Genomic DNA, 12,063 nt, shown 5'->3' on the forward strand with positions numbered 1-12,063 from the left:
GCTTTGCCCTGTGAGCCCTTCTATCAAATGAGCAGAGCAAGGAAATGAAAAGTGGAAAATGAGTGCCGAGTGTTTAACACGGAGTGGACAACAAAATACTTTTTCACTGAAGTTCCGTCCAAGGCTGTATGCCTGATATGCTGAGAAACTGTCGCAGTGTTCAAGGAGTACAACATTAGCTGTCACTTTGCTACGAAGCATGCTAACTATGTTAGCAAGCAGTCAACGCAAGAATGGGCGACTAATTTACAGACTCATCAACATTTCTTTCACCGACAAACTGCGATTCAAGAGTCAACTACCAAGGCAAGTTTTTTGGTGGCATTCGAAATTGCAAAGGCTAGCAAGCCTTTCTCAGAAGGCAAGTTAGTAAAATAATGCATGGTACAGACAGCAGACATCTTGTGTCCGGAGATCAAAAGCAAATTTAAAAAAGTCCGTTCATCACGCAGGACTGTGACTCACCGTGTGGAACTGATTGATGAAAATATAGCCAGCCAATTAAAAAAAAAGTCTGATTCCTTTGAGTTATATTCACTAGCACTGGATAAAAGTACGGACGTAAAAGACACTGCTCAGCTCCTCATTTTTATCCGAGGCATTGACGACAGTTTTGCGATAGCAGAGGAGTGTTTGTCCATGGAGTCCCTGAAAGGAACAACGTGGGGAGAGGACTTGTATAACCAGGTGTCTGCTGTCATCAAAAGAATGAAGCTACCTTGGAATAAAACTGTCAATGTCACAACGGACGGATCACAAAATGTAACTGGAAAAAATGTTGGTCTGCTGAAAAGAATTCAGGATATAGTGAAAGAGGAAAACCCTGACCAGGATTTTATTTTCTATCATCCATCAGGAATCCCTGTGTAAGTCTGTATCGCAGCTTAATCATGTTGTGAATCCAGTCGAAAAACTTGTAAACTTTATAAGAGCAAGGGGACTTCAGAACCGTCAGTTTATTACGTTCCTGGAGGAAACTGATGCAGATAATCAGGACTTGCTGTACCACTCTTGTGTCCGCTGGTTAAGTTCAGGGAAAGTGTTGCAACGAGTGTTGGAGCTGAAAGAGGACATCATCATATTTTTGGAGTTGATGGGGAAATCTGAAAAATTCCCTGAGCTAAGCGACAAGAACTGGCTTTGTGACTTTGCGTTTGCTGTGGACATATTTTCACACATGAATGAGCTGAATGTGAAACTGCAGGGGAAAGATCAGTTTGTTCACGACATGTAAAAACATGTGAAAGCCTTCAAATCAAAGCTCACTTTGTTCTCCAGACAAATTGCAAACAAATCTTTCGCTCATTCCCCACACTTGCCATGCAGGGACAGGTACCGCGAAACACCAAAAAATACAGCAAATCACTTGAAGACCTGCATGCAGAATTCTGCCATAGGTTCTGATTTCGAAAAACATTGAACAGTCACTTCAGCTGGTGTCCTGTCCCCTGTCACAGGACCCTGAAACAGCACCACAGGAGCTGCAGTTGGAACTGATAGATCTTCAGTCTTACTCCGTCCTAAAGGAGAAGTTCAACTCTGTTAAACTGAATGACTTTTATGCTTCACTTAACAGAGCCACGTTTCCAAACCTCCGGAGGACTGCACAGAAGATGCTGACTTCGTTTGGCTCAAATTATGTGTGTGAGCAGACATTCAGCGTCATGAACGCCAACAAAGCCCGTCACAGATCAAAGTTAAGGAATCAGCAACTCAGATCTATCCTGAGAATTGCCACAACCAAAATAACTCCAGACCTGGATGCACTGGCAAAAATGGGAGATCAACATTACTGTTCCCACTGAAACTGAGAGTGATGATGTGTTGCTGCAGTGACCTTGGAGCGACATGTTTTTGTATTGTTCATGTTCGTGAAATTTGTTAAATTGTCTTGCAGATAAATGCTTTGCTACCTGTTAAAGGCCAAATCCTTTCATGTAATGATTTTTACATGTCTTTTATATAAGTTCTCACAAACACTCCATCCATCTGTTCCTGGCCCGGAACTCTGTCAAATTTTAGAACCCATTGTGGCCCGCAAGCAGAGGTGTCAAGTAACGAAGTACAAATACTTTGTTACCTCACTTAAGTAGAAATTTTGGGTATCTATACGTTACTGGAGTATTTATTTTTCAGATGACTTTTTACTTCTACTCCTTACATTTTCACGCAAGTATCTGTACTTTCTACTCCTTACATTTTAAAAATAGCCTTGTTACCCGATTTAATTTTGGCACACAACCGCACCAGAGGGTTCCGAAAAAGGAGAGCAAAGCCAGAGCTGCGTGCGACGTGCGCCACCCCCCACGCCTCCGCTGACGCGCCTCGCTGTCGGGTCCGTCGGCCATCGGGGCAGGCCGGCAAAGGCGCACGGAGGTGTGGTTCAGAAGAGAAGGAGGCACCGCACGGTCGTGGACAGAGCTCAGAGGAGTGGAGGAGACAGAAAAAGAGAAGGGGGGGGGAGCACTCGCGTGCCATCCCACACACACCCCGGCCTCGGGAGACACGCTGGCCCTGGGGCGCAGCGCAAGACCCTGAGCACCTGTGGGGGGGTTTGGGTGCCTTGCTCGACCAGATTCGAATCAGGCTGTACCGGTAATGATCCTTCCGCAGGTTCACCTACGGAAACCTTGTTACGACCTGTACTTCCTCTCGATCAGGGGTGTCCAAACTACGGCCCGCTGGCCAACTGCGGCCCGCCATCCATTTTTAATTAATTTATTATCATTTATCAATTTTAAAAATAAATAAATGATAATAAATATGACCCGCGCTTACTGGGAATTCCTCGTTCATGGGAAACAATTGCAATCCCACATCCCTATCACGAGTGGGGTTCAGCGGGTTACCCGCGCCTCTTGGCGAAGGGTAGACACACGCTGATCCAGTCAGTGTGGCGCGCGTGCAGCCCCGGACATCTAAGGGCATCACAGACCTGTTATTGCTCAATCATCAGAGGAAGAGGAGTTCTTTTCCTCCTTGAAGAAGACAGGCCCTCTTGAAACGACCCAGCAGTTGGATGCGTACCTGGGGTTCCCAGGAGACACAGTAGTGCATCCCACATTTTTCAAGATAACATTTTACTATAACAATATAGTCATAATGGCCTTTAGAAAACTGTTTTTTTTGGAGGAGGTGGGGTAGTGCACTATAGGCCCCTGAGATGCGGCTTAAGAGTTTGTCCTTAGTGGAAAAAAATGTCCCCTTACATTACTTTTACTTTTATACTTTAAGTAGTTTTGAAACCAGTACTTTTACACTTTTACTTAAGTAAAAAGCTTGAGTTGATACTTCAACTTCTACAAAAGTATTTTTAAACCCTAGTATCTATACTTCTACTTGAGTAATGAATGTGAATACTTTTGACACCTGTGCCCGCGAGTCAAAAAGTTTGCCCACCTCTGGGCTAAGCTCTTCTTGTCTTTTGGCACCTCCCTCCTCTTGCCCCACCTTGCAGGTCCAAAGCAATGAGTCATCACTATTCGGGTATAAAAAATGTATAAATACCAGTGCAAAGCCTCTGATTTAAACTGTGGCACATGTGACGCCACCAAGTGGTTTTTTTCTCTAAGACAGAATGACGTCCATTCAGAGGTGGCCAGAACAAGGGTGGGCACTTTTACAGCTGCTGCTGGTGGCGTCTTTCTCTCAGGCTGAGGAGGCACAGTGCAGGCCGAGGGGGGATCCTGAGAACCCTCTACTGTCTCAGGATGGGGACATCATGTTGGGGGGAATCTTCTCTTTCCACAGCAGCTGGAAAGACAGAGAGGAAACCTACACTCACAAACCACTGCCACTGGAGTGCACCAGGTAAAATATTCAGTAGAAATCTGTGATATGGAAAATATCTACTGGAAGCAATGAATAGAGATAGAAAACAGACTGAAACAAATATGATCAAACTAAGAAAATTCAAATTATGTTTTCTGTGCATTGATACCATCAGAGGCTTTCATTGAAACTGCTACGAAAAAATACAATTGTTGGACCAACTTGAAATAAATGAGCAGAAACCAAAATGAATTGAGTTAGTTCAACCTATAGTCAGCAAGTGATATTCACACAATTCCTAATTAGAGTTTGAGGAAAAAACTCCAACTGTGAAGTTGTCCATGCATTTTATTCTGGAAAGTGTTACCATATCTATAACTGTTTGCATTAAGTTTGAATTTCAGAGGGTTCCAGTTTGCCCAGGCTATGCTTTTTGCCATCGAGGAGATTAATAACATCACAAATTTACTGCCTGGCATCTCTCTGGGATATAAACTTTACGATACCTGTGGCTCCATCGCCAGAAGTGTGAGGGCTGCTCTGGCCTTGGCTAACGGTAACGATGTTGTATCTGCCCCCTCCGCAACGCCGTGTACCAAACCTGCACAGGTACAGGCCATCATGGGAGAAACCTCCTCCTCTCTGTCCATTGCTATAGCTACCGTGATCGGGCCATTTCATATCCCACTGGTGGGTACGTTTCATAAATGTATAATACTTGTGACATTTGTAAACATGTTTCAACTGCTTAGAATAAAATAAGAGATGATTTGTTTTGTATTTTACATCTTTATCTTTAGATTTCATTTATTTCTTCTTTTAGATCAGCCATTTCGCAACCTGCGCTTGTCTCAGTGACAAAACCAAGTACCCGTCCTTCCTCAGAACAATACCCAGTGACTACTATCAGAGCAGAGCCCTGGCCCAGCTGGTCAAGAACTTTGGTTGGAGCTGGGTTGGAGCCATTAGAACCAATGATGATTACGGAAATAGCGGCATGGCTACGTTCACAGAAAGTGCCCAACAGCTGGGCATCTGTCTGGAGTACTCTGTGTCTTTTTTCAGAACAGACCCCCCCGACAAAATACTAAAGATAATCAACATCATCAAGGCTTCCACCTCTAAGGTGATTATTGCTTTTCTCCCTCACTTGGATATGGATGTGCTGATACATGAGCTGTCCCACCACAACCTGACTGGTTACCAGTGGGTGGGCAGCGAGGGCTGGATCTCTGATTCTCAAATTGCAGAAATGGCTGGGCATCACATCCTGGACGGGGCCATAGGCCTGTCCATCCCCAAAGCACATGTCAGGGGCATGAGAGAGTTCATACTGAATGTGAAGCCGCTCAATTCATCCGGTAATGAAATGTTTACAGAGTTTTGGGAGGCTTTATTCAGCTGTAAGTTCAAACAGTCCACAGTGAACCAGAGAGAATGTACTGGGGGTGAAGATCTGACCCAAGTCCACAACAGCTTCACTGACATGTCTCTCATGCCGATATTTAACAATGTCTACAAAGGAGTTTATGCTGTGGCTCATGCACTTCATAGCATTCTTGGCTGTAATGAAACATGTAATGACAAAGTTGAGCTCAATCTATTGACGGTGAGTTCTTACACAAGAGATAACGCTTCCACAGTTTCTTATAAGCAGTCTCTCTGTGATAGACATAGAGGATGTCCATTAACTATGATCTGTCTTCTTCAGATTTTACATCGCATAGGAAGGATTCAGTTCAAAACAAAGGAAGGAGACAAGGTTTACTTTAATGAAGATGGTGACCCAGCAGCAGAGTATGAAATCATAAACTGGCAGCGAGCAGAAAGCGGCTTTGTGGAGTTTGTCACAGTCGGTCTTTATGATGCGTCTTTACCTGCAGACAAACAGCTGAATCTGCACAATACGTCTTTAATCTGGGCACAGAACTCAAAACAAGTCAGTATATACCTGCAGTATAATTGTGTAGTTGCACCAAAATGAATAGACAGAAGACACGTGTATTTCCTCAAAGTTTTTTCTTCATGCAGGTGCCTGTGTCAGTTTGCAGTGAGAATTGTCTCCCAGGAACCAGGAAGGTTCTCCAGAAAGGAAAACCTGTCTGCTGCTTTGACTGTATAAGATGTGCAGAGGGAGAAATAAGCAACGTTGCAGGTCTAGTGATATATATATTTTTTTTTTCACTTTGCTGTTCCACAAATCAAAGTTTTGAGAGTCCAGTCCAATCCTAACAAATGGCATATATCTGTTTTCTAATGTCCAAATCAGGTAAGGTTTCCTGGGGGGAAAAATTTGTAGTTTCTCTATTACAAATAAATGACAAAATGATTTGTGAATTAAACATATCAAACAAAGCAAAGTGTCATAAATCACCTAAATATATTATATGCAGTTATAGCTTCAAGTCAAATTTGAAGACCCCATGTGAAAAGTGAATTAACAAAGTTATACCAATATGAATTATGCAGTGATGAGCCTTAAGCCTGCGAATAATCTATTATATCTGCGCATCTCCTTTTGGTTAGATGCCTGAAATGAGGTCTATGGCAATCACAGGATGAATGTCTTTTTATTCTAAAACATAAAATAGAACAGTAAATATCATGATTTATTGAAAAGATAGTTGCTATAAGTGGCCAATGTCAGGGACTTAGTGTAGATGCAATAAAACAACAATGAAATTAAACTAATCTACTCGGCAAGTCACACCTGCTTTAATATTTTTCAGATTCTGTCTCCTGTGTGCGGTGCCATCCCGAATTCTGGTCAAATGAGGGAAGAGACGCCTGTGTGAAGAAAGAGGCAGAGTTTCTTTCGTATAAAGAAATTATGGGAGCGCTGCTCACCGCGGCGTCCCTGTTTGGAATATGTATGACCGCAGTCGTGGCACTCATCTTTTTCAGAAACAGGAAAACTCCCATCGTCAGGGCCAACAACTCCGAACTGAGCTTCCTGCTGCTCTTCTCCCTGACTCTGTGCTTCCTGTGCTCCCTGAGCTTCATCGGCCGGCCCTCCGAGTGGTCCTGCATGCTGCGGCACACTGCGTTCGGCATCACCTTCGTCCTCTGCATCTCTTGTGTCCTCGGGAAAACTATGGTGGTGTTAATGGCCTTCAGGGCGAGACTTCCAGGCAGAAATGTGATGAAATGGTTTGGTCCTGCACAGCAGAGGCTCAGTGTTCTAGGGTTCACTCTCATACAGGTTATTATATGCATCTTATGGTTGACAATTTCTCCTCCTTTCCCATTCAAGAACTTTAAAGAATTCAAGGACAAAATTCTCTTGGAGTGCGCGCTGGGCTCAGCTGTAGGATTCTGGGCCGTACTCGGGTATATCGGGATTCTGGCCATTTTATGTTTCATTCTTGCTTTTCTAGCGCGGAAATTACCCGATAACTTTAACGAAGCCAAATTCATCACCTTCAGCATGTTGATATTCTGCGCAGTATGGATCACTTTTATTCCAGCCTATGTCAGCTCTCCTGGGAAGTTCAGTGTAGCAGTGGAAATCTTTGCTATTTTGGCCTCAAGTTTTGGACTCCTTATTTGTATTTTTATTCCAAAATGTTATATTATCTTATATAAACCGGAGAAGAATACAAAGAAGAATATTATGGGGAAGGTGGAACTAAAATAAATAGAATGGCACACAGTAAAGCACCTTACTCCAACAAGACCCAATTGTCCTATTAAATCCATTATGCAGAACTCATAGATATCAGTCTTCTTAATATGCATGATTTATTTTTTATCAAGATCCATAAATCGTTCCCTGGTGAAACTGTGAAAATGTTGAAAAATACCCCATCCGGCAATGTTAAGAAAGTAAAAAAGTCCTCCTGCTCTGTATCCACACTAACATGTAATGGGTTCTTTCTTGACCCATACCGCATGATTTCACCAAGTTTCGTATAAATCCATCGGGTAGTTTTAGGGTAATCTTGCTCACAAACAAACAAAAGCAACAATCTAAAGTGTGTCGCAATATGTTCTCATGCCATCATTGTTTCTACATAATAACTGCCAAATAAACAACTCTATTCTGTATTCAATATCGTACTGTATATCATTCATACGGTTTTGTTTAAAGTATGTTACACTTCGCCAAATGCTTCTGTTGATGGAGACTGAATATTTGTTATAAAGAAGCTAGTATACAGTTATAAGAAGGAGCATCTCAGAAGTAATTTTTAATTAACTCTATATACAGTAACCTTTATCATTCTGTTTGATGCAAATGTAAATTGTATTACTTATCACAAAATATTAAAACAAACTTTTTTAAAAATGGGGGGGAAGTTGCACATATGTGAATTTTCTTATCTGAAACACACATGAATAAACTTTAAAAATAAAGTACGGCCAACAATTTATTTTTAATCCGGCACGCCGAACTTGTCAAAATATTATTATTATTATTATTAATAATAATTATTTTTTTATTGTTGTTTTGTTTTTATGTTTTTATATTAATTCAACAATCAGAGCAAATTCTAGGGAGGTGTAAACCTACTTGGCAATAAAAACATACTGATTCTGAAATTAAATTTTACCTTTCTCCTGTAATGCCCCAATTTCCCCATTAGATGACGCACTTTGACCGGGAGTATGGTGTATCGGCTCGAAGGGCATATGATCTCCCGTCACTTTTTCGCTTTGCCCTGCGAGCCCTTCTATCAAATGAGCGGATCAAGGAAATGAAAATTGGACAATGAGTGCCGAGTGTTTAACACGGAGTGGACAACAAAATATTTTTTCACTGAAGTCCAATCGAAGGCTGTATGCCTGATATGCAGAGAAACTGTCGCAGTTTTCAAGGAGTACAACATCAGCCGTCACTTTGCTACGAAGCATGCTAACTACGCTAGCAAGCAGTCAACGCAAGAACGGGCGACTAATTTACAGACTCAGCAACATTTCTTTCACCGACAAACTGCAATTCAAGAGTCAACTACCAAGGCAAGTTTTTTGGTGGCATTCAAAATAGCAAAGGCTAGCAAGCCTTCCTCCGAAGGCAAGTTAGTAAAATAATGCATGGTACAGACAGCAGACATCTTGTGTCCGGAGATCAAAAGCAAATTTGAAAAAGTCCGTTCATCACGCAGGACTGTGACTCACGGTGTGGAACTGATTGATGAAAATATAGCCAGCCAATTAAAAGTCTGATTCCTTTGAGTTATATTCACTAGCACTCGATGAAAGTACGGACGTAAAAGACACTGCTCAGCTCCTGATTTTTATCCGAGGCATTGATGAAAGTTTTGCGATTGCAGAGGAGTGTTTGACTATGGAGTCCCTGAAAGGAACAACGCGGGGAGAGGACTTTTATAACCAGGTGTCTGCTGTCATCGAAAGAATGAAGCTACCTTGGAGTAAACCTGTCAATGTCACAACGGATGGATCACAAAATGTAATTGGAAAAAATGTTGGGCTGCTGAAAATAATCCAGGATAAAGTGAAAGAGGAAAACCCTGACCAGGATCTTATTTTCCATCATCCATCAGGAATCCCTGTCTAAGTCTGTAATGCAGCTTAATCATGTCGTGAATCCAGTCGAAAAACTTGTAAACTTTATACGAGCAAGGGGACTTCAGAACCGTCAGTTTATTACGTTCCTGGAGGAAACTGATGCAGATCATCAGGACTTGCTTTACCACTCTAGTGTCCGCTGGTTAAGGTTGGGGAAAGTGTTGCAACAAGTCTGGGAGCTGAAAGAGGACATCATCATGTTTTTGGAGTTGATGGGGAAATCTGAAAAATTCCCTGAGCTAAGCGACAAGAACTGGCTTTGTGACTTGCTGTGGACATATTTTCACACATGAATGAGCTGAATGTGAAACTGCAGGGGAAAGATCAGTTTGTTCACGACATGTACAAACATGTGAAAGCCTTCAACTCCAAGATCACTTTGTTCTCCAGACAAATTGCGAACAAATCTTTCGCTCATTTCCCCACACTTGCCATGCAGGAAGAGGCACCGGGAAACGCAGAAAAATACAGAAAATCACTTGAAGACCTGCATGCAGAGTTCTGCCGTAGGTTCTGATTTCGAAAACATTGAACAGTCACTTCAGCTGGTGTCCTGTCCCCTGTCACAGGACCCTGAAACAGCACCACAGGAGCTGCAGTTGGAACTGATAGATCTTCAGTCTGACTCCGTCCTAAAGGAGAAGTTCAACTCTGTTATACTGAATGACTTTTATGCTTCACTTAACAGAGCCACGTTTCCAAACCTCCGGAGGACTGCACAGAAGATACTGACTTTGTTTGGCTCAAATTATGTGTGTGAGCAGACATTCAGCGTGTTGGGCAAGGCCCAGTGATCTGACATAGAACAAAGAGTCGTAAAACCTTAGGCCAGGCTCGGGTAACCCCTTACATTTAAAAATCCAGCATGGGGCCCCTTATCACCATGTGGCAGCAGGTCACTTCCTGGGTCCCCACTGTAAGCCCGCCCCTGGGGGCTAAATCCTGACAACTCAATTGGCTGGAGGGCCACACTGACCCCTGACCCCTCCTCCCAGGGGGGAGTCACCTAGAACATGACTTAAATAGGCTGAGCTCACAGAAACCTTTCTCTCTTTTCCTCCGATGCTGACGTTCCCATCAGGCCCTTTCGGGTCTGTCCAGAGGTTCCAGCAAACGTAAGGAGGGAACTGCTTTTCTCTTAACTGCTCTTTCTCTTTCCTCCGATGCTGACGTCGCCACTAGACCCCCCCCCGGGGGTCTTCATAGTCGACCCAGTAAGCTAATGGAGGCGATAAGACGTTTGCTTTATTCATTTCAATTAATTTCATTCATTTCTTCTTTTACCTTAGTTGACGTTTTATTTTGGAAAGGACTTTTCCTGTTTTACCTTGGAAAGATCAAACAGGAAATTGCTCGCTGGACGATCTCAGACTGTTTCCTTTTCCACACGGACTTTACTTTATTCTTTCTCCACACGATCTACAACGGCTACAAACAACCGCACGTTCCTGTGAGTGACCACGATCTCCGCTGCTGCAGAAGAAGACGAAACCTCATCTCGCCACGGAGCACGACGGATCGGCTCCGGCCCAGCTGCGGTGCTCACGAAAGCCCGCCTGAGAGACTTCAAGCGATTCACTGAACCTCCGGGGATTCGCGCCAATGCGCATGCAACCCACGAAATCACGGTCACAGTAAGAGGCTTATGTTGTCTGGGCAGATGTTAGTTTTAATATGTAGCGTGTTGATTTAATACTTGAGTGTATTTTGTTGATGGAACTTCCGTGTTCCATTGTTTTAGCCGGCCACTACTCCGAGCCGCTACTTCCGGTTTCCGGTTTGATCGCAATGTTTTGTGTTGCAGTAAATAGGGCCGCGAGAAGTGCCTCCGCCCGCACTGTTAACGTCTGTGTGAGTCTGCAGTGATTTCACCGATCAGAACCTCGGCCCACAACGTCCGCTTGGGGCTGAGGGGTGAATCACTGTTAATCTATCTCTGGCGTGTTTTTAAGAGCTTCTTTGAACTCTCCTTACATGTTTTCTCTCTCTCTCTCTCTCTCTCCTTCTAAACCGACCTATACACACTTCTGACCTGTATTTATAATACAGGTCATGTCACATAGTTAAATCTATGCTTAGAGAGGCTGAACACATCTGGAAACCATTCGGCCCCCAAAGCCAAGCAGAGATAAGAATTCTCTTTGTCTAAAATTTCCTTTGTGTAATTCATGTGACGACCACCAGTGTGCGCTCCGGCCACATGGTGTCATTAACATAGACTCCATCTTGAATAACGCAAGTTAACCCACCATTTTGAGTCTATTATTGCCACGCCTCCGCTCTCTCTCTCCTCCCATCCTGGCTCTAAATTCATAACGGCTCCGCCATCTTGTTTTGTAGTCAATCCGCCATTTTGAGAGTTTTTAGGCCTTGATTCCACGAATCATGATCGGCCTCCATCTTAGATGTGATGTCACTACACGTCATCGCCACGCCCCTTCTTTTTCTCTCTCTCTCGCACACACACACACACACTCACACACACACACACACACACACACACACACACACACACACACACACACACACACACACACACACACACACACAGACACAGACAGATACACACACACAGAGACACATAGATGGACCAGAGGTTACATGCGTGTTCTAAATTGTGATAAGCTGCTGTTGTTATCTTTGAAATATGGGAGTTTGTTAAAATGATAAATCATTAAATAACACTAATTTTATTTCACATACACACACATAGACACACATACACAGAGAGACACTTTGACACAGACACACAGAGACAGACAT

At 43.2% G+C, this 12,063-nt stretch overlaps 1 protein-coding gene across 1 annotated transcript; it reads left to right on the forward strand.

The window, feature by feature from the left end:
- The first annotated feature begins 3,616 nt into the window (after positions 1-3,616).
- Positions 3,617-7,408, forward strand: LOC133003829 (extracellular calcium-sensing receptor-like). The gene is made up of 6 exons (XM_061073647.1): positions 3,617-3,810; positions 4,164-4,461; positions 4,595-5,380; positions 5,483-5,710; positions 5,803-5,926; positions 6,501-7,408. The coding sequence occupies exons 1-6, from the start codon at positions 3,722-3,724 to the stop codon at positions 7,406-7,408; spliced, it is 2,433 nt and encodes an 810-aa protein (XP_060929630.1). The 5' UTR covers positions 3,617-3,721.
- Positions 7,409-12,063: the final 4,655 nt, after the last annotated feature.

This window comes from Limanda limanda, chromosome 6 (assembly GCF_963576545.1).
Source record: "Limanda limanda chromosome 6, fLimLim1.1, whole genome shotgun sequence".
NCBI lineage: Eukaryota > Metazoa > Chordata > Actinopteri > Pleuronectiformes > Pleuronectidae > Limanda > Limanda limanda.

What these genes read in the sequence shown, in the direction of transcription:
- LOC133003829 (XM_061073647.1), top strand. Translation starts at nt 3,722, where the DNA reads ATGTTGGGGGGAATCTTCTCTTTCCACAGCAGCTGGAAAGACAGAGAG. An exon ending in GGGCACAGAACTCAAAACAA is followed by an intron (nt 5,711 to 5,802) that starts GTCAGTATATAC and finishes TTCTTCATGCAG; the next exon opens with GTGCCTGTGTCAGTTTGCAG. An exon ending in AGAAATAAGCAACGTTGCAG is followed by an intron (nt 5,927 to 6,500) that starts GTCTAGTGATAT and finishes AATATTTTTCAG; the next exon opens with ATTCTGTCTCCTGTGTGCGG.